This window comes from Malassezia japonica, chromosome 6, assembly GCF_029542785.1.
Source record: "Malassezia japonica chromosome 6, complete sequence".
NCBI classification, from domain to species: domain Eukaryota; kingdom Fungi; phylum Basidiomycota; class Malasseziomycetes; order Malasseziales; family Malasseziaceae; genus Malassezia; species Malassezia japonica.
Genome location: NC_083375.1, coordinates 240,895 through 261,684, shown reverse-complemented (window position 1 = coordinate 261,684; position 20,790 = coordinate 240,895). Strand labels below are relative to the sequence as shown.

The following is a 20,790-nucleotide window of genomic DNA, read 5'->3' as shown; positions in this document are numbered from 1 at the left end:
GAGCAGCATGGGTCTGCGAGTGGCTACAAATGCTACGGTGCATGGACGCGGACGCGCACCTTTTCGGACTAGGCCGTAGCCACGGCCGGCGTGAGGAGGGTCTTGGTGATTAGGTAGATGCGCTCCTTGGACGTGAACAAAATGGCGGCCGTGAGGATCGACTGCAGGAGCTTGGACGAGATGCCGCGGTACAGGCCCGCAAAGCCCTCGTCCTGGATGACCTCGGTCATGGCCGTGTAGACGTTGACCTTCTTGCGGCCCTTGGACGCCTCGCTGCTCATGGCCTGCTGGCGCGACTTGATCACGATCTGCGGGTAGGTCACGGCCGTGGCCACGAGCTTGCTCAGCGCCCCGAGCCAGAAAAAGTCAAAGTCGCCGAGCAGCGGCTTGGACGAGCCCGGGGCCTGGCGCGCGGCGCGCGAGCGGAGGACCCAGGCCTTGAGCTGCTCAAAGACGGTGTACTGGAGCACCGGGTTGGTGACCAGGACGAGCGCCGGGCCGATGCCCTTCCAGAGGGCCTGCACGCCGTCCTTTTCGACGATGTTGCGCAGCGTCTGGAGGAACGACAGGCGGCGGATCACCTGCTTGGGCGGCGCGGTGCTGTTCGCAGCCGGCTCGTTCGCATCCTTGTGCGTAGCGCGCACCGTCTGGCGCGTGTTCACGACCCAGATCGGGTTGCTGATCAGCGCCGTGGCCGTGCCCGAGAGGAGCCCCGCAAGGATGCTCTCGGCGGTGGTGAGGGTGCCGAGCGCCGCGCTGGTCGACGTGAGCTTCTTCGAAGTGAGGATAAAGTCGCGCGATGCCTCGAAGAAGAAGTAGTATACAAAGTTCGAGACACCGATGCCCAGGAGCGACGATCCCAGGCCGTCGTAAAGGCCGAGGATGCCCTCGGCGGCGATCACCTTGGTCACGGCCTTGACCACCGACTCGCCGGGGTTCTTGGACTGGTCGACCGCTGCACGAGTCGAGATACCCATAAGCGGATAGGTCGCAGTCATGGCGACCAGGCCTCCGGCGCCGCCGGCGCAAGCGTGCACAAACGATTCACTCACCATCTTGGTTCCGGGCAAGAGGCCCAGCCGGGTGCGGGGCAGGACCCTTGGCTGACTCAGCATACATGCCCGGATTTATGCGACGTCATTCCCCGATGCGCCATCGCGGGCGCGGTCGCTCTAGGGTTGACGAGCCAACATGACGGGGCTGTCGCCGGATTATGACTATCTGTTCAAGCTGCTGCTGATCGGTGACTCGGGTGTGGGTAAGTCGTGTCTCCTTCTGCGTTTCGCGGACGACACGTACACCGAGTCTTATATCTCCACGATCGGTGTAGACTTCAAGATCCGCACGATTGAGCTCGAGGGCAAGACGGTCAAGCTCCAGATTTGGGACACCGCTGGCCAAGAGCGCTTCCGCACCATCACCTCTTCGTACTACCGTGGCGCGCACGGCATCATTGTCGTGTACGACGTGACCGACGAGGCAACCTTTACCAACGTCAAGCAGTGGCTGCAGGAGATTGAGCGGTACGCGTGCGAAGGCGTCAACAAGCTCCTCGTCGGCAACAAGGCCGACCTGACGGGCAGCAAGGTCGTCGACTACGAGACGGCGAAGCAGTTCGCCGACCAGCTCAACATTCCCTTCCTCGAGACCAGTGCCAAGGACGCGACGAACGTCGAGCAGGCTTTCCTGACCATGGCCAAGCAGATCAAGGACCGGATGGGCGCCTCGGCGATCCAGAACAACGCCGCAGGACAGGGCAAGTCCTCGCTCAAGGTCGGCCAGGGCCAGAGCGTCCAGTCGCTCGGCCAGGGCGGATGTTGCTAGTCGTAGAGGTTATAGTGCCTATGTTAGGAGACGGAGCTCGGGGGATCGACAGGATCGGCGACAGACGCATCGGCAGGCGCATCGGCAGGCGCATCGGCAGGCGCCTCGACCGGCGCATCGGCAGGCGCCTCGACCGGCACCTCGACCGGCACCTCGACCGGCGCCTTGACCGAGGCCTCCTCGGCAGGCGCCGCAGCGCCAGCCGCGGCGCCTTGGACCGCCGCACGCAGCTCGGGACGCACCACGTCGACCATCTTCCACGTCACATCGCCGACACTGCCCACCTCGAGCAGGCGCTCGGCCTGCATCACAAGCAGCATATTCTTCAGCTGCTCGTCCACCTCGTCGGTCGGATGCGTCTGCAGCAGCTGCACCACCGAGCGCAGCACACCGAGCCACAGCCGCACAAACCGCTCGTGGCTCTTGCTCATCTGCTCCGCAAGCGGCGCCTGGAAGTGCACCCAGGCACGGCACAGGAGCATGCACACGTGCACGCGCGTCACAGGGATCGTCTCGCCGCTGCTCTCCTTTGCGTGCGCATCTGCACGGAGCGTCTCGGGCTTGAGCAGCGTCTCCATCAACGGGAGGAGGATGTTTTGGAAGATCGCCTCGAGATGCGGTGCGACGGGCGACGGCGCGACGCGCAGCGCATCCGGCGCGAGCACCACACGCTGCAGGTGGCCGACCGCTGCCTGGCGCGTCAGCCGCGACGCATTGACGCACTGCTGCGCGAGCGCCGCAAGCAGCGGCAGCCAATACGCCGGCCACGCCGACACGAGGTCGCTGCCTTGCAGCAGCGCCGGAATCTCGCTCTTGACGTGCTCGAGCGCGGGAAGGAGCGCAAGCGTCGCTTGCTGCACCGCCTCTTCCCAGTCGCCCAGCTCGCGCTTCTCGGTGAGCGTGCGGCGTGCGTGCTCCTTAGCATTGAGCCACAGCGCACGGTCGGCGGTCGAAATAAGCTCGCGTGCAAGCTCGACAAGTGCCGCGTAGCTCGCCGCGTTGCACGCGTGGCCGAGCTGGTGGCGCGCAATGTCAAACGCGAGGCGCGCGCTGTCCGCACGCTGCACCTTGGCGTAGGTCGCGACAACACGCGCGAGCTGCTGCCACTCTGCTGGCGTCGCAAGCAGGCCGCGCTGCTCGCGCAAGAGTGCGTCCAACGCACCGAGCACTGCGGGCGAAATGTCTGCGTGCAGCGGCTCGGGCAGACGCTGGATCTGCTCGAGGAGCGCAGCCAGGTTCGCACGCACGCCCGGGCGCCCTTCGCGCGCCGCGGTGCCGAGGAGGCGCAGCGCATTCACCACGCTGCGCTCCAGCTCGAGGGGGTGGCGATCGGTGGCCTTGTCGAGGAGCGTGCGGCAGGCGTTCATGGCGTGTGCGCCAGCGCGGTCGAGGAGCGCAGGGCGGCTCGTGGTCGTCTCTGCGAGCTCCTCCAGGAGGAAGAGCGTCGTCGGCGTATAGAGAGCCTCTTCCTCGGCGCGCTCCAAATGGGGTTGCAGGCGGCGGTGCAGCGCATCCGCGTACGCGCCGAGTGCCGCATCCGGGAGGTTGGCGAGCTGGGCATGGAGCTCTTCGATCTTGCACGAGGCGAGACAGTCGAGCGTGCACAGCGAGCTCTCGATCTCGGCCTCGCCGACGTCCATCGGATCGACTGCGCCGCCGTACGGCGAGAGGAAGTAGGACGAGAGCGTGGAAAAGAGGCCGCCGCTCTGCGCGGGCGCCGCACGCAGCATCGGCCCCTTCTTCGCCTTGAGAGGAATGGGAATCTTGGCCGCGAGCGACGCATCGCGCATGCTCGCGACCGACGGAGGAAGGAGGCCGTTTGGCAACAGTGTCTCGAACAGGCCGAGGATATCGTCCCAGCCGCCGCGGATCGCGCCGCCATTGCCGTTTGCAATCGTAAAGAGGACGACAGCCGCGAGCTGGCTCTTAAAGTTTGTGCCAAAGTGCACAGACAGCGGGCTGATCATGATCGTCTGCCCGTCCAGGACATGCTCCGCGTTCGCCGCCGTGTCCAGCGCGAGCGGCGAGCGGAGGAGGCCAGTCGACTGCGCAAAGTGGTGCACCATGTAGTCAAACACGTCCGGCACGTCGTACGCGCGCGCAAGCACGGCGCACTGCCGGCACCCCGCAATAACACGCTGCAGCAAGTGCTCGTCCTGGAGCTGGGCAAAGGCGTGCGCAATGCTCGCCACAAACGGGCGCCAGCTGTGCTGGAAGAGCGCGCGGTCGAGGCCCTGGGGCGGCGCGTCGACCAGCGGCGCCTGGGCACGCGACTTGCGCAGGAGCTCCTTCCAGGTGTAGTCGAAGCCGAGCTGGCCCGCGTGCTCCTCTGGCATGACAATCTCGCGGCGGCGGATCTCGTCGTAGATCGTCGCGAGGTAGTCTGCGTCAAAATCCACCCCGTCGTTTACGCCGCGGAGATTGCGCTGGTAGTCGGCGATCGTCATGCGGCGCGTCACCTGGGGATTATGCAGGTCGGTGTTGAGCATGATGATGCTGTAGGCCAGCACGTATACAGCGTCCTCGCTGCGGATTCCAGCGGGCTTTGTCGCAAAGTACGCGGCCGCAAACGTCTCGGTGACACGCGCAATCTGCTGCGCCTCGCCCGGCAGGCGGAAAGCCTCGCACAGCGCACGCATCGCCTCGGCCACGTCAATGTCGCGGAAGTCGAACAGGTCCATAAACTCGGTGAGGATCTCGCCGTTCTCCTGGCGCGAGATGTAGTCGCCCAGAAGGCGCTTGTCGACGAGCGGCGACTCTTTGAGGAAGTGCGCAATGCTGCGTGCACGCGCCTTGGGGCTCTCGGTATCGATCAGCTGCTCCTTCTCGAGGAACGCGATGCCGTCCTTGGGCTTCTTGTTGAACTCGGCGGCCCCTGCGGCTAGGACGTACTTGCGCGAGCGCTGCGCCAAGAGGCGCGACGTCTGTGCGCTGTCCGCCACGTCCTCGTACCGCTCGGCCATGCGCGCAATGAGGCCCAGCACAAGATCGAGCGAGACGAGCTGCAGGCCGGAAAAGGCAGGCCGCGCCTTCTCCGACGGCTGCAGCGGCTGAGAAAAGATGGAGCGGCAGAGGAAGTGCACGAGCTGCTCGTAGAGGTTCGAGCAGTGTAAATCGCAGTCGTAGTTGCGCCACAGCTCAACAAACGCGTCCGAGCCGCTGCGGTCGAGCAGCAGGCTCAGCGACTCGAGGAACAGCTCACGCATCTCGCCGCTCGAGCCGGCGCGGAAGCACGACAGGGTCACCGGCTGCGCCCCGTCCTTGCCGTCCGTGCGCCAAGGCTCCTGTACAAGGGGCACTTGGCCGCGCAGCTGCTGCAGGAGAAACAGCAGAAAGAGCTCCTGCTGCAGCTTCAAATCCGTGCGCATCTCGTCAAAGAGGATCGAAAGCACACGCAGGCTCTCGGCGACCACTGTGTGGTTCTCGGTGTTGGCCAACTGGAAAAGGTAGCGGCACGCCGAGTCCTGCAACAGCGCACGCAGCGTAGGGAACTTGGCGATCAGCGCGCCGTGCGTCTCGAGGAGGCCGCCCAGTAGGTGCAGGCCGAGAATACGCATCGTCATTGTATGGCGCGTGCTCTGGGGGTCCATCAGCGACACGAGCACACGCAGGACCTCGGTCAGCGCGGCGAGGCCAAAAGGTCCTTGTTCTTCCGTCGGGACAGGCGCCTCGTCGTCGTGCGCGTCGCCCGCGTGCGGCGGGCTCGGTGGCGCTGCCTCGACAGGCGCCTCCTCGGGCGCGGCTTCCGGCGCTGGGGGAGCTTGGGTGTCCTGCGCCTCTTGCGCCTCCTGTGCCTCGGCATCCGGCTCGTTGGCCTCTTCGGGCTCGTCTGCTTCGCCCTGCCGCTCCGGCAGGCCTGCGCTGGGAATATGCACGCTCTTGGGGTCCGGCATCGCCATGCGGTGCCGGCTCTCGTCACCGTCTCCGCCGACGTGCTCGGCGGTGAGCGTCGCGAGCTCCGGCTCGGCGCGGCCGTCGCCTTTGTACGCCGCATCTGCCTCGAGAGGCATCGTAGCGAGGCGCGAAAAGATCTCGCGCGTCATGCGCAGCATGCGGTGTTCGGCGGTGCGGCGCAGCGCGGTCGACAGGCGCGTCTGGCAGCACATGCTCAGGCACGTCTCCATCATCTCACAGATGCTCCGGTCGCCGAGCATGTCGACGAGCGGCGCGCCGTGTCCATTGGCGGCGTACGCGCGGCCGCACACCAGGTCGACCATCACGTCGAGGATCGTAAGGAGCACGACCTCGTCCTTGCCCGCGTCTGACGGTTCGAAGCGGCAGTGCGACGTGGCATGCGCGACTTCTTGGACACCGCGCACGAGCCCAATGCTGTCCTCGCGGAAGAGGCCATGCTCCAGGAAGCTCGTCAGCGCCTCGAGCACGGTCTGCGTCACCGCCCCGGTCGTCCGCGCGCTGAGCACGACGCGCAAAAAGTGCGTGAGGATCGTAGGGAGCGGCAGGTCCGTTGCCTTGGTCACGAGGCGCAGCTGGGCGCGGAGCACAGTAAAGCCCCCCAGCAAGCCGACGTTGCTCTCGTTCCGTGCGTCGGCATCCGCCTCGGGCGCATCGCTGCGCGCGAGCGTGTACGCGGCGCGCGTCAAGCTCAGCGCCGACGTTGAGGTCGTCGCGGACGACAGTAGCGCGTTTGGCGCGCCCGCCGCGAGCGCCCACCGTGGGCTCGAGCGCATCGCCGAGGTCACAGCATTCACCTGGCGAATAACAAGATGCATCAAAGCCCTGTCCGACGCGTCCTGGGCGGCACCGCCGGGCGCCTCCCCACCCGCGACACGTCCGACCATCGTCTTGGGAGCGGGGAAGTATGTTGGGGAAATATGCACGGCTTCGTCATGCCCACGGCGGACGGCGCGACGGAGGATACGGCACGCGTCGCGAACCAGCAGCGCTTTTCCCGGGACCTTGAGTTTCTTTCGGCACTGTGCAACCCGTTCTATTTGCACCAGCTCTCTCAACAAGGCTTCTTTGAGGACCCCAGCTTCTTGCGGTACCTCGCCTATCTGGACTACTTCCGTGCCCCGGCATACGTGCAGTACCTTACATACCCCCAGGCGCTCTACTTTTTGGATCTGCTGAAACATGCCGAGTTCCGGTCTGCTGTGGCAGACACTGCGTGGCCCCATGACACGGCTGCCAAGCAGATTGCCCACTGGGCGACCTGGCGCAATGGCGACGCCGCTGCGCACGATCGCCACGTCGCCCCCGAGGGCAGCGGCGCCGCCGAAGAAGAGCGAGACGCCGCGTGATGAGTCGATCCGCGCGCCGCTCATCCGCCTCGTCGACCCGGCCACCGGCAAGGTCACGGGACCGTTCAAGCCGCAGGACATCGTCTCGAAGCTCGACCGCAAGGAGTACACGCTCGTGCAGGTCGCGCCGGGCGCGCCAACGAAAGGAGCCACGTCCTGGACGATGGACGAGCTCCCGGTCTGCAAGCTCGTCTCGAAGCGCGAAGAGTACCAAAAGCAGCGGGACGCCAAGCGCAAGTCGGCCGCAAGCGCCGCGCCTACCGTCATGAAGGATATGCAACTCACGTGGAACGTTTCTGGCAACGACCTCGCACACAAAGTGTCGCGCGCACGCAAGGAACTCGCACGGGGACACAAGGTCCACGCCATTATCCTCTCCAAGAAAGGCACGAAGCGCGTCTTTCCGGGCAGCGTCGAGGACGAACAACGCACGCAGCTCGTCGAAAAGATCCAGGCAGATCTGTGCACGTCCGAAGAGGACAATACACAGGTCGCCAAGGTGACGCACGGACCGGACTGGAAAAACCAGCGCTCCCTCTGCGAAATGCACGTAGAGCCTTTGTAGCCTCCACCTCCACATGCTCGAGCCGGACGAGGCGCGCGCGCTGCTGTGGGCGCGGGCGGTGTGGCTCTTGCAGGGCCTCCCACGGGGAACGCTCATCGCGCTGGACCTGAATACGGCGCGGACGGATACCAAGTTCGAGGGGTACAAGCTTGTGCCACCGGGCGTGCACTGCCTGACGTGGCAGGCGTCGCCCGAGGGGGACATGGCGTCGGCAGGGCTGCGCACGGCCTTGCTGCAGTACACGAAGCCGAAGCAGGTGCTTGCGCGCACATACGATGCGGCAGCAGATACATGGGGGCGCGTAGGCGATGGCGACCTTGTCGTGTCGAAAGAGCACATCCAGGCGCTCGACACGCACCTCGCGGCGTATGTCGAGACGTCCTTCCAGCGCCTCACTGTTCACCTGGACAAGGACGCGGCGACGCTCGCGCGCGTCTTTGGCGTCAATCTGTCGAAAGAAGATGCGACGTGTGACTCGTTTACACCAGTCGCCGAGCACGAAGACGTCACGAGCGACAAGGAGCTGCGGGGCCATAGCGACAAGGAGCACGGCGTTGCGTTCTCGACAGGCACGACGCACCGCCGCGCACACGATGCACGCGACGATGCTGACGTGCTCATCGAGGGCGCCGCATCCGACTCGGACTCGGTCGCGTCGTCCGACGAGGAGGAGGAAGAAGCGGAGCACGCCACCGGCTCCGCATCGCTGCAGTTCACGCCTTTCTCCTTGCAGCGGTCCTGGCCGCTAGAGGCGCGGGGCGTCGAGCGCACACAGTACAGCTTCGACAAGTCGTGGCTACTTGGCAATGTCATGCGCCGCGCCGCAGAGGCGGACGAAAGGCGCGGCGCGTCGCCGCACCCTTACGAGCCGCTGCTGCGTGAGGTCGAGCTCGCATTTCTCTTGTTTGTGCAGGTGAACAATGCCGCAGCGCTCGAGCACTGGACCGCGCTGCTCTCTCTCTTTTGCCGCGCATCGACACGGCTCGGCGCCCCGAGCCACTATGAACTGCACCCCTGCGAATGGGACACGGCGCCGGCGTCTGCAGCGCCGCAGCTCGACGCGCACATTGCCTTTTTGCGCGTGCTCCACGCGCAGTTCGCGGCGCTTCCCCCGACATGCTGGTCCGAGGACCTGGCTTCGCATGAGCCCCGCGTGCTGAACGACCTCGCCGAGCTGCGCACCAACATTGGCCGCGCGCTAAGTGCGTGGGCGGCGGCTGGACAGGACGCGGCGCCTGCGCCCCCCCACGAGGCACTCGTGCACGCGTGGCGCGCACTCTGCACCCAGACGCGCGCACACTTCCAGTGGGATCTCGATGGAGTGCTAGACGAAGAGGCCGAGGCTGACGATCTCGAGGAAGGCGAGGACGCGCCTGTGGTTGTCGAAGAAGGATACCCCTATACTATGTAGCTATGTCTGTCGTTAGTCTGCTCAAATAAAGATGGCATGTGCTCAGCATTGCAGAACAAGGGTCCCCATAGAAATGTCGGACTTGATAGATAGTAATGTGATGTTGGGATCATCCTCGCACATGCCACCTGGGCCACGTACCTTGTGGGTGTGTGGAGCGTGCTCCACCCTCCCCCCCTATGCTTTTCGGCCGATGTAAAACTGCATTTTGCACGTGATCATCTCAGTTTCGCCCGCGTACAGAAGAGGAATCCGCCCAGCGGCTTGCTCTCCACCACTCTTCATCGAGCTAAACTACCATGGGACGAGGTAGGTAGACGGACGACGTGCGATGCTTACACTTCAGTGATCCGTGCTCAACGTAAGAGCGGTGGCATTTTCACCGCCCACACGCGGCTGAACAAGGCCCCGGCGAAGCTCCGTCCTTACGACTTTGCCGAGCGCAACGGCTACATCCGTGGCCTTGTCAAGGAGATCATCCACGACGCTGGCCGGTACGTACACTCACCCTATTAATCTCCAGTGGTGCTCCCCTTGCCCGTGTCGCTTTCCGTGACCCTTACCGCTACAAGACGCACACCGAGACCTTTATTGCTGCCGAGGGTATGCACACTGGCCAGTTTGTGTACTGCGGTAAGAAGGCTGTGCTGAGCGTCGGCAACGTCCTCCCCCTCAGCTCGCTCCCCGAGGGTACCATTGTCTGCAACGTCGAGGGCAAGTCGGGTGACCGCGGCACGCTCGCCCGTACCTCGGGCAACTACGCCACGGTCATCGGCCACACCGATGACGGCACCTCGCGTATTCGTCTCCCCTCGGGCGCCAAGAAGACTGTGCCGAGCGCTGCTCGTGCCACGGTCGGCATTGTCGCCGGTGGTGGCCGTATCGACAAGCCTTTGCTCAAGGCCGGCCGTGCCTACCACAAGTACAAGGTCAAGCGCAACAGCTGGCCCCGTACTCGTGGTGTTGCCATGAACCCCGTCGACCACCCTCACGGTGGTGGTAACCACCAGCACATTGGTCACTCTTCGACCGTCAAGCGCGGCTCCGTTCCCGGTCAGAAGGTTGGTCTCATTGCTGCCCGCCGCACTGGTCTCCACCGCGGTACCGTCAAGGTCCGGGACGCTTAAGCGTTTGCTTGGCCTATCTGCTGCGTGGTACGCTTTGGACTCGATAGCACTCGCCGTCTGGCTTGATGATGTACTTTGCCGGCCCTAAGCCGCCACACAGGACCAAAATCTATGCGTTTGCGCACGTGTTTCTAAACAGGGAATAGATCCCAGGTTACTTCATAGCTCTCGACGCGACGCGCTTATGGCGTTTCGGTCGCGCGGCGTGCTGCTGCTAAGCATATGCGCGGGCGCCTACGCGCAAAACAGCACGGCTCCGGAGCAAGTCATTGACCCGGCCTGGGCCGAGTACGATGCCTCGTTTGCGCAGTTCCTCCCGCCCATCTTTCGCGTGATCCTCATGATGGCGCTGGGGATCGCCGGATTCGGCGCCGATCTGCACATCCTACAGCGCTGGGGCATGAACCTGTGGAACGCGTCGGGGCCCACGCGGCTTCCGCTGCACCGCGCCACGCTTGACCCTGTTTCGCTCCGCGACGCCGCAAAGGAAAGTGGGGGGCAGGCACTCTATATCCTCTCCGCGGCGCATATCGCATGGGTGTTTGTCTGCTGGGCCTTGTACCGCCTTAGCATCGATCCTCTCGGCGGGGGGCGCACGCTCATTGCGCAGGGTTGGGAGGTCGTCGCGCTCCTCGGCCTCGTGGCTTTGTGGATGATCCCTGGGCCATTTTGGGCCGTGCAACGCGCCTTGATGCGGTACGTCTTGCGTCTCACACAGCCTCGCATCGCGCCTATTCACACCGTCGCTGCAGCAGACGATACAGTTTTCAGACGTGATTGCGGCGGATATCCTCACGTCTTTTGCCAAGGTCCTCGGCGACGTTTGGCTCTCGCTCGTCATTCTCTTGTACTCGGTGTATGGCATTGCGGTCGACGAGCGCGTGCTCTGGGCACAGCAGTCGAGCATCGCAGTCCCGCTGCTCATCAGCCTGCCTTACCTGATTCGCTTCCGCCAGTGCTTGTCGGAATACCGCACTTCCTCGCCGCTCGGGCGCCAGACGCGCTCGACGCGGTCACTGTACAATGCGCTCAAGTACGCATCGGCCTTTCCTGTAATTTGGCTGAGCGCTTGGCAGCGCAAGACTCCTGATACCCAAGTGCCGGGTGAGCCGAATCACCACGCACTCTACGTCAGCATGCACGGCATGATCCAGGTTCTGTGGCTCGCTGCGGTGCTATTCAACACACTCTTTTCATTCTGGTGGGACATTACCAACGACTGGGGCCTGGATCTTTTGCTCCCGTCGACGTTTATGGGGCTGCTCCGAGGACAGTCGCCGCATCTGCCAGCGCTGCACCGCCGCGCCGAGTCGCGGACGAATATCTTGCAAGCGGACGACACAGACGAGGCAGTCGAGATGGAACCACGAAGCTCGCATGCACGCCGTGGGAGCATGCTGCGGCTGCCGGAGAAACCGTTGCCATTGCCGACCGCTGTGTATTATGTGTTCATTGCTATTAATCTCGTGCTGCGCTTCACGTGGTCGCTCAAGCTCAGCTCCCACCTGCAATATTTGGTGGAGTGGCAGCGTGGTCTGCTCATGCTCGAGGCGCTAGAACTCGTACGCAGAAGCGCATGGGTACTGCTACGCGTCGAGTGGGAGCTCGTCAAACGCGAAGGTGTATAGACCCAATGTACAGATATTTCCCACGTGGAGCTGCCTCCACACGAAATATGGGCTGGGACGCCTCGGTAAAGTGCATCCGTGCACGCCTTCCGTCGGTGCGGGAGAGGGAGTTGGAAGCTGTAGCAGATGCTTAGCTATTTACCAGCGACGGTAGGGCAGGAACTTTCCGTCCAGCGTGATCTTGACGCGAGGGCCGTTGGGGTCCTCTACACGCTCGACGTGGCCACGGAAGTCGATGGCGCTCATGATACCATCACCGAACTGCCATGAGCAAAGGAACGTACCTTTTCGTTAATAATGTGCTTGATCGGGCGGCCGTACACCATGAGAGCCTCGTACAGACGATACAGGACAGGGTCTGGGTTAGCCTAGCTACGTACCCTCGGGGGGGATTTTGTCAAGGCCGGCACGGGTAGGGAAGTAATCCTTGCCGAGATAGTTCTCGGTCCAATTGATGCTAAGGGCCTCGTTAATCTTGTCAAGATCCTTTTTCTCGGGCTTCGCTTGGCCATAGAAGCTGGTGTGAGTAGAGTGACGTACATGGCCGCGACGTAGAGCTCGTCACGCTCGAGCTTTTCAGCAAGGTCGGCAAACGTCAAGTTGCTCTTGGCCTTGGCCAAGCGGAGCTTGTCGAGAAACACTTCGAGCTCGTGCTGCGTAGGGGTTTCCGGGGTCATGACGAAAGCGGTAAAGACGAACCCACGGGCCATGTGCTGACTAAGTTGGCCAGGGCATCGAAGGTGGAAGCCCCAGGGGCGTCCAACAGACGGAGTATGGCGCGCTGCGTTGGGTATCTAGCAAACGAACTAGGATCAATTATGTGGCATTGAATAGGGTCATTAGCGTACTTGTCAATTTTCCCTTCTTTGTGTCTAGGTATTTCTATTTAATGACGGCCGTTTCTTTGTCTCGATGGCGTCACGTACGAAGGACTGGTTCGCTCTGGTCTCGCGTTGACCTAATAGAAAGGGATAGCTGCTTCCTTCGAAGGATTTGATCCAGCCGAATTCAGGTCGAGTACTAATCGGATACGCCTACGACGAACAGACTCGAAAGGAGATGTGATCAAGGCCAGAAATTGAATAGGTCTGGGCACATCTCTTGTGGCAGTGCAAACCAGTCACTGGGCTACTGCAGCTACAAACCAAATCCTTCTTAGAGTCATTTCATGATGTACAGTGCACTGGTGGAAGCTATTGCGCTCAGTTTTTACGAGTCGCTCAACAAATCGCTCAATGCAAAGCCGAGCAGATTTCGTCTGGATCTAGCCACAAGAATCGAAAGCGAGAGGTTGAGCGAAATGTAGGTAATCTGCCTTACTTTAGCTTATCTGCTTCGTCCTTGCCAACTGTGTCTGAAGTAAAAGCACTCGTCAAGACCACGAATGCCCACCTAAATACGAAGACGCTCGTTCATTCCATGTACGCGTTGCATAAGAGAACAGCATTCTTCGATCGGCCGATGATCCGTAAGCTACCTCACTAACAAAGCGCCTGCTATCCGTCTTCTTCAGAATAAATTAGACCAACAAAGCGCATGGATGATCAAGCAGATGGAGGCTTTGGCAGGGCCATATGTACTCGACCCCAACCAGTGGACGGGCAAGGTTTTCTGCAATCGTATTCAGAGCACCGAACCTCAGATTATCCTAGAGACGCCGCTACTCCTTGATTATCAAAGTCGACCATCAAGGAAAGAGCGAACCCAAGAAAATCAAGTTGGCATGATACAGCCGGAGTCTGAAGATGTATACGAACGAGAGGTACTAGAAGGCTTCTGTGAAGCTGTTTTACGGCGCGGTGTAAAAGTGAAAACTGGGCTCTTAGGGCAATGCTACGAAGAGCGCGATGTTCCGGATATTCTTCAGTGAGTCCGGAGTAGAAGAGTGTTTCTGACCTGCAGAGCTTTTACTGATCATTTGGGCGACTTTTATCGCTTGGTGGATCTCATCGTTGTGTTCCGACTTAGTCACGATGCCCAGCTCATCAGATTTATCCTCAACAAGTGGCATCAAGCGGAGCACAGCTCGGGAAGAAAGAGCTACGATGGTGGGTTATTCTTGTCCTAATGACCAGATCCAAGAATAAAAGGTGCTCGCGAGTGCATGATGAAGAACTCTGGGCCAATACTCAGCTTTGTATGCGACTTAGTACGTATTTGATCTACTTCTGACAGTAGAATGCCATGCCAACCTTGAAGAAGGGGAACTTTGTTTGGAATATCCGAAAGATTGAAAAGACAATACAGATTTGGATCAACTTCGGAGACAATTTCTCGAAGCCGGAAGCTACATCTTCTCCGAGCCTCTCGTCAAAACCCCAAACCGATGTGTCACACAACTTAGACACCTGTTTTCCGAATAGAGTCTATAGGTAATGACACAATCCCACTCCAGAGTAGATGTGATTGCGAAACCTTCTCATTTATTTCATGATCGGTTCCTTTTTTGCGGCACAGTTTGGGCTGTGAACTTGTACTCTCTCTTTTCGTACTGCCCCCATGGATATCCTTTCGAGGTTTATGGTTATGCTCAAGGCTGCCCAGGAGACAAATGAAACGTAAGTAGTACCTTCAAGCTCACGCTGATGTAGATCAGATGATCACCAAACGCAATCGGAGAATGCTGTAAAGCTGCTACAAAAAATGTACTTCAAGTCTGGGCACTGCTACTGGGAATTACTAGAGAAGTTCTTGGTGTTCAAAGGTTATTGTGATCCAGGATCAAAACGTGCGTTTCTCGGATAACCAAAGCTAGAGTGACTCAAACACTGAATGAAATGCTCGTCTATCAAGGCCCTAATATTATCAAAGGGTTACGTGCCAAATATGCGCACGGGGAACAGAACCGAAGGACTCCCCATTTCCAGGACTTGGTTTGGGAGTGGAAATTGACCGAAAACCTTAAACCTATTGCCAAGGTTCTGTCTCTCAAGTTTACAGGAGTCTTGGTAGAATCCGACAATGATTCAGGTCCCAGCAAGAAGTCCCAAGGAAAACAAAAAGAAGATCGAGACCAGCTGGAGAGGGAAGTGGATTGGATTCGAGCCCAGTCTCTCTCTACAGGGTTTGTCGACGTCGTTCGTTCGAAGCAGATCATTATGAACATGTCCATATCTGATCTTGCTGAGGAACTTGACGTGACAGAAGCCGATATCAATAAAGTGTATGTGGGTTTCGTTGGACTCATGACTCTAGACTGGAAAAGGGCCCGTTTGAATCTCCATATGAAACCTACCGACTGATTCAAACTCTCCAGGTTACAGATGACTGGCTATTCGCCTATCGCATCTGGAAGGGCAACTGGGAAACACAAAGATCCAACTATATTGCAGCCTATTGTCGTATGTCATGGTGCATTAATAGCAGATCCAGTCATGATTGGACTCCGGCGACAGCTAAAGGCAGCCCATCGCTCAATTGAACGGAAGGTGAAGAGGGCGGTGCGTAGCCAACTGGGATTTCTCATTCTAGTTTGGAGATCGCGGCGTCGAGCCGCATGACTTCACTTTGAAAATTCAAACTCATCAAGGGTCCAAGGAAACCAAGGAATCTCAGCCAAAACGATTCACAATCGAGCTCAAAGGACCTGTGGTCGTAGAGTAAAAAGCTGTCATTTGAAAGGCTCATGACCTAGCACGTAGGAATACAGACTTGCCGTAGAATACATCTATGTACTAGGAAGTTGTGTCATCTCGTCCGTATCGGGTGGGGGAATGTCTGAAGCCCCTCCTACATCGACTTCGTCAATCGGTGCACGCGTGAGAGGCTCCGCAGTAGCAACCTCGGCGCGCGTCGCGGGGAGATCAGCCGTGCGCACCGGCACTTCAGATTCTTCCTTAGGAGAGTTTCCCATACCAAGAAGGGAGCGGAGCATTTCATTCTCCGCACGGAGCTGCTCGATCTCGGTGGTACGTTCGAGTGCGGTGCTTCCGTTCGCCTCCTCATCTTCACCGTCAACGAGACGAAGCGCGCTACGCACAAGCGTGCCAAGCCGACCCACTGCTGCGTCACGCCCGCTATATTCTTGGCGCTGGATAGCATCCAACTGTTCAGTCTGTCCCTCGATACGGGACTCGTAGTATGCCGACAAGTCTAGGCCATATTGTTGTGCGGCATGCGAAAAGCTGCGGAACTTGCCCATGACGGTTTCGAGCGTCGCTTCGCACTCACGCAGTAGTGCACCAAGCTGCTTGGATTCGTGCGCAAGCGTGGTATTCTCCTGCATCAACTGTACATTGAGCCGCTCGAGCTCTGTGGTGAAGGCCTCCTGGGAGAGGTCGACATTAAACCGGCGTAGCGCGTAGCCGCTCTTGGCATGCACCGCCTGGCCTTGAAGGTCGCTGATCTGGTTCTTCAGGTTATCGCTCGCTTGCCTGTTGGCAGTGAGCTGGGCGGAAAGATCGAGAATCAGCGACCAGAAACGCTCCTCGTTCTCCCCCTCAGGCCCCGCCATGGTGGAGACAACTCGGCCGTGCCGATCCCTCCACATCGTTGACGCTGGACGCTGATGGACGCCGAAGAGGCGCCAGGTGATAGCACGCAGCTCGCGGCGATCGCGTCTTGGCTCCGTGTCCTCACCAAGCGCACGTCTCAAAATGACGAGATCCTAACGAGTCCCGGTGCTTTGTTCGAAGTGCTCTCTGCTCTGTAGGTTGCATCGCTAACGCAGTGACACACAGCATTTTCGTGCGCCGAAAAAACCAACGCTCGACGTGTTGTACAAGCGACTGGTGCGGTACTATGACGATGTACTTAATGTCGACCAAGAGCTCCCAAAAGTGGATACCAAGGCCGCGGGGCGGAAGCCACCCGCGGAAGAGGAGCTTGCTAAGCTAATGCGGTTGGTACTCGGTGCGATTGCCAAAAGCCCTGATAATGATGCGCAGATCAGTGCAATGCAGTCCTTGCCGTATGCCGACCAGATGGTGCTAATGCGTGTAATTGAGTCGGTGCTAGCTACTTTACAAGCGCCGCAGGAAGCAGAAGAGGTGGAAGCAGCACCTGACACATCGACGGACATGAACCTGCGCGAGCTCGAAAACATGCGCCGTGAGCTCGCGAAAAAGACCGAGCTGGTCAACTTGCACCAAGACCAATTGGCTAGTGCCGAGGCGCAGATTGAGCGTCTCACTGAGGAAAACAAAGAGATGAACGCTGTCTTGCCAGGGCTTCGTGACAGCGAGCGTGAGCGCGATACATTCCGCGACCAGCTGGACGAATGGCGTCCCATTATTGAGCAAAGCAAGCGTCAGGAGGCACAGATCGAAAAGTACAGGTCGCGTCTAGAAGAGACAAGTGACTTGCAGCGTGAACTGCAGGATCTGCGTTCCAGTGAACAGGACCTCAAGACCACGGTTGGTTCTCGGTCGACGGAAGCAGATGAGCGTTCAAAACACATTGAGCGTCGTTACACGAGTCTGCAGGAAGAATACACAACGCTCGAGAGCGACAAGCAGCGACTCCAAGCCCGTTGCGATGCCTTAGAAGCAGACCACAAAGCGGACCAGACGCAAATGAAGGGCCTCATGGACCGTGTGCAGGCTCTTGATGTCCATGATGGCTCGGTTAAGACCGACCGAGAGGCTCACGACCCAGACACAATTGCCACTCTGCGCGGCGAAATCTCCGACTTGCAGCAGAAGCTGGAGATGTCCACTGCGCCGTCTTCCTCAAGACAATCCGCTCAGGAAGCACCGGACTCGATTGAAAGCCGGGAATCTAGCCTAGCGGCTGTCCATGCGGAAATCACAGCAATGCGTAATAATGCGCGTTCCAAGGAAAAAGAAGCACAGTATGTTGTCCATCTTACACCAGGGCCCTCCTGCGGAAGCTCGCGAAAAAATACAGCTCGGACAAGGGCAAGAATGGCTCCGGCAAATCTACACCAAAAGAGTTTCGTCCTGTGCTTGACCTCCTCACGGAGTCTTTCCAGCTGGACGATGTTGTTATGCAGCGATTGTCCGAGTGCTGGGACCGCGCGAACCAGCTGCGCCAGGATGCTACGCCTACGTCCGATGCAGCAGTCCAGGCTGTTCAGGTATGTCTTTCTGCTAATCACAGCGTGAACGCGATGCACTGCGCCAAGAATTGCGCCTAATGTCTTCTGCATACCAAATGCTCAGCCAGCGAGTGTACCGCGAAACAAGCTGGGAACAGCTTATGACGCCTGCCCTTCCGCAAGGCGAGGACACGCCGCGTGCACCGGTCGGCAATATTTCTCCTTCTGCGCCCTCGACGCCGTCGAATGGGACATCGTGGTTGGCGCAGCAGCGGAGTGCTTTGGCCGACGCACTGCGCTTTGCGAGGAAATAGACACTGTACATTTCTAATTCATACCGCAGAACGGTCCTACACTACAACCCAAATAGATACAATTACGCACGACGCATACGCTCGACCATGGCGTCTGTCGTATTTTTGCGGCAATCGCTCAGGAAAGAGACTAGTGCCGTACCGCCTGTGCCGCGGATCTCGCCATCTTTGGGCGCCGCAGAACGCTTGGCGTTAGGGGGACCTGCACGAGCAGGCTTGACGATGTATTGCATCGCAATACGCATGTGCTCGTCACGCAACGAACGAAGCGCACGAAGCGCCTCGTCGTACGCCTTGACCAAGGGGTGGTCTTCACCCGCCCAACGGCACCGAAGAACCAGCGCACGAATCGGGTGGTCCGAGGATTCTGGCTCCGCACCCTCCCGGGGAGGGCCCACCGCAGGCTCGGTGCTAATGCCATGCTGGAGGTGGCGCAAGAAAGCACGGTGATACAGCGGCATGTACATCTGCATGCGCTCCATAAAGGTTGCATCGGATGCGGGGCGGGTATCCGGCGCAGCCTCTCCGTCTTTAGGCCGCTTGGTGCGTGCGTGATCCACGTCCAAGAAAAGATCAAGAGCATGGATAAGCGTGCTTTGGCCAGCACTCGGACCAGTCCACATCGAGTGTTCGGGCTCCGAGGCTTGGCTTTCCAGGAACCAGCCTGTCCCACGGTTCGACTCTTGCATGCTGTAGGTAGCATCGCCCGCCCGGAACCAAGGGCGGATTTGCCAGTAGAATGCATTGGGATCACATCCGGGGTACATCTCGCCCAGGAGTTTGGTCAGCTTGCGAATGATACCAGCCAGCTCTTCTAGGTAGCAGGCAATGCGCTTCTCTGCGAGCTCGTCCACTGCAAAGGCTTCATTGAGCGAGATACGCATCAGCGTCAAGGCTTCCACACCCTGTAACTCAATTAAGAGCGAGATCAAGTAAAAGTGAGCTTCAGACGAGGTCGCTGTGAAAGTCTCCTTGATTTGCATGTTGTCGGCAACGAGGCCAGCCGAGGGGTCCTTAAGCGTCCAGTTCCACAGGACGGTGGTAGCATAGGTGAGCACGGGGGGTAGGCCCAGATGCTCACTGACAATCTGGAGTGGGGTTGCAAGACAGCCAGGAAGGCGCCCGACGTACTCGCCGCGGGCTTCCGCAGAGGCCTCGGCGTCTTCGGTCGACCAAAAGTCATACCAAGCCTTGGGCGCGGGGGCCGCTTCAGCTGCAATCGCGGCTGCTTTGTCCACGTCTGCTTCGTATTGGCCCACGTCAGGCTGGGCATGCATATACAGGTGCGACAAGAAAGCCAAAACAAGACAGGCACGACGGGCTGTCCGGATATGGCCAAGTTCCTGGTCGCTAAGCGGAACTACAGGCATGGCGCGGACCGCACGGCGCCAGCGACGTGCCTCCTCTGCGCGCGAGTTGTCCGTGTATTTGGCTCCCACTTCAAGCGGAATCGACTTGGCCCAGTCAAACATGGACTCCCACAGGGAAGGCTCCGCTGAGTCGTACGTAGTGTGCTGCACGTCATATGAGGGACCCGGAAGACGCTCCAGAGGCGGCTCCGGAGGCAGAAAACCAGAGCGAACATCAACATCGAAGTCAGCTGCCGCCAACGTCGAGGTATCAGGTCGGCTCTCGGGGGTTGATGGGGTATAAGCAGCCTTGGGCATCATGCGGCTCAAGCCAGCAAGAATCTCCCTGGCACTGCCCGAAGAGCTGTCCTGAACAGTCTGCCCACACTCACTCGCATCGCATGCAGGCGCAGGCGAGCGCGCAAGGAAGTGGCCAGGCTGGATCTCCGAAGTTGGCATCTTGGGCGGACGAGAAGGTGTTCCTGCCAACTCTGATTTTTTTCCCAGGGCCCGGCCCCGCCCCCGCACCTCAATCAGCCGGGTGGCGCAATCAGACAACTACTCTCTCTATAACACGTGATAACAGACCAGGAAGTCAAACTGAAGCAAAAAAAGAAACGAATTCATAAGTACTAGGAAACTATTTTATTTATTTCATAAATATAGATAAACAAAACAAAACATTAGTCAACATTTGCAAATATTGGATTTGATTATTATACATATATGTTTATATATGTATTTGATATATTATTTGTTTGTTTAAAAGTTTTATTAATAATAATACATAGTATAGGCTTCGTCTAGGTCTTATATCCATTTAAATCAATAAATATTTATTTAAATTACTAAGTTGAATGTAAATGATTAATGTATATTATATATCAATACCTAATTTGATATGTTCATCTATTGCTTCTATTAAATTTATTTGTTTCATAATAAATGAATGTTCGATTTATATATAATAAATATTGTATTTATCGTTAAATGCAATCTATTTGACTGTTAGTGTAAATAAAATAGTTAATGAATACATTGATATTATTATATAGTTTTAAAATTTCTTGTTATGGCTTACCAATTGCCCCTTGATTACACAGTGCTTGAGCCGGTTGCCTGTCTTGTGGAGTAGCCTCAGACTTTCCACGATACAACATGTGCCGGCTGCTGGGTGAGTGGTAACCAACTTGGGCCGGGGCGAAATGCTAACTTGAATGCAGTCTTTAAAGGCACAGAGCCGATTCTACTTTCGCACCTCCTTACGAGGCCTGCGCACAGTATTATCAACCAGGTAAGACTTGTCGACGTTA

At 58.7% G+C, this 20,790-nt stretch overlaps 10 protein-coding genes across 10 annotated transcripts; 5 read left to right on the top strand and 5 right to left on the bottom strand.

The window, feature by feature from the left end:
• Positions 1–68: 68 nt before the first annotated feature.
• MJAP1_003272 (uncharacterized protein) lies at positions 69–1,055 on the bottom strand (the record flags this gene model as incomplete). Its single annotated transcript, XM_060267200.1, has 1 exon — positions 69–1,055. The coding sequence occupies one exon, from the start codon at positions 1,053–1,055 to the stop codon at positions 69–71; it is 987 nt and encodes a 328-aa protein (XP_060123183.1).
• Positions 1,056–1,191: 136 nt separating this feature from the next.
• ypt1 (ras GTPase) lies at positions 1,192–1,824 on the top strand (the record flags this gene model as incomplete). Its single annotated transcript, XM_060267199.1, has 1 exon — positions 1,192–1,824. The coding sequence occupies one exon, from the start codon at positions 1,192–1,194 to the stop codon at positions 1,822–1,824; it is 633 nt and encodes a 210-aa protein (XP_060123182.1).
• Positions 1,825–1,847: 23 nt separating this feature from the next.
• Positions 1,848–6,623, bottom strand: GEA2 (GDP/GTP exchange factor for ARF; the record flags this gene model as incomplete). Its single annotated transcript, XM_060267198.1, has 1 exon — positions 1,848–6,623. One exon carries the CDS (start codon positions 6,621–6,623, stop codon positions 1,848–1,850), a length of 4,776 nt encoding a protein of 1,591 aa, XP_060123181.1.
• Positions 6,624–6,671: 48 nt separating this feature from the next.
• MJAP1_003269 (uncharacterized protein) lies at positions 6,672–9,061 on the top strand (the record flags this gene model as incomplete). The annotated part of the gene is given in 3 exon segments (XM_060267197.1): positions 6,672–6,931; positions 6,981–7,631; positions 7,651–9,061. The coding sequence occupies 3 exon segments, from the start codon at positions 6,672–6,674 to the stop codon at positions 9,059–9,061; spliced, it is 2,322 nt and encodes a 773-aa protein (XP_060123180.1).
• Positions 9,062–9,360: 299 nt separating this feature from the next.
• RPL2 (60S ribosomal protein L2) lies at positions 9,361–10,188 on the top strand (the record flags this gene model as incomplete). The annotated part of the gene is made up of 3 exons (XM_060267196.1): positions 9,361–9,370; positions 9,408–9,555; positions 9,585–10,188. 3 exons carry the CDS (start codon positions 9,361–9,363, stop codon positions 10,186–10,188), a joined length of 762 nt encoding a protein of 253 aa, XP_060123179.1.
• Positions 10,189–10,372: 184 nt separating this feature from the next.
• Positions 10,373–11,816, top strand: ERD1 (protein-ER retention protein; the record flags this gene model as incomplete). Its single annotated transcript, XM_060267195.1, has 2 exons — positions 10,373–10,884; positions 10,907–11,816. The coding sequence occupies 2 exons, from the start codon at positions 10,373–10,375 to the stop codon at positions 11,814–11,816; spliced, it is 1,422 nt and encodes a 473-aa protein (XP_060123178.1).
• Positions 11,817–11,954: 138 nt separating this feature from the next.
• cyn1 (cyanase) lies at positions 11,955–12,493 on the bottom strand (the record flags this gene model as incomplete). The annotated part of the gene is made up of 4 exons (XM_060267194.1): positions 11,955–12,077; positions 12,101–12,174; positions 12,197–12,333; positions 12,357–12,493. The coding sequence occupies 4 exons, from the start codon at positions 12,491–12,493 to the stop codon at positions 11,955–11,957; spliced, it is 471 nt and encodes a 156-aa protein (XP_060123177.1).
• A 2,990-nt stretch (positions 12,494–15,483) lies between these two features.
• Positions 15,484–16,269, bottom strand: MJAP1_003265 (uncharacterized protein; the record flags this gene model as incomplete). Its single annotated transcript, XM_060267193.1, has 1 exon — positions 15,484–16,269. The coding sequence occupies one exon, from the start codon at positions 16,267–16,269 to the stop codon at positions 15,484–15,486; it is 786 nt and encodes a 261-aa protein (XP_060123176.1).
• A 54-nt stretch (positions 16,270–16,323) lies between these two features.
• Positions 16,324–18,128, top strand: MJAP1_003264 (uncharacterized protein; the record flags this gene model as incomplete). The annotated part of the gene is made up of 4 exons (XM_060267192.1): positions 16,324–16,463; positions 16,486–17,170; positions 17,647–17,853; positions 17,943–18,128. 4 exons carry the CDS (start codon positions 16,324–16,326, stop codon positions 18,126–18,128), a joined length of 1,218 nt encoding a protein of 405 aa, XP_060123175.1.
• A 62-nt stretch (positions 18,129–18,190) lies between these two features.
• MJAP1_003263 (uncharacterized protein) lies at positions 18,191–19,936 on the bottom strand (the record flags this gene model as incomplete). The annotated part of the gene is made up of 1 exon (XM_060267191.1): positions 18,191–19,936. One exon carries the CDS (start codon positions 19,934–19,936, stop codon positions 18,191–18,193), a length of 1,746 nt encoding a protein of 581 aa, XP_060123174.1.
• Between the last annotated feature and the right edge of the window lie 854 nt (positions 19,937–20,790).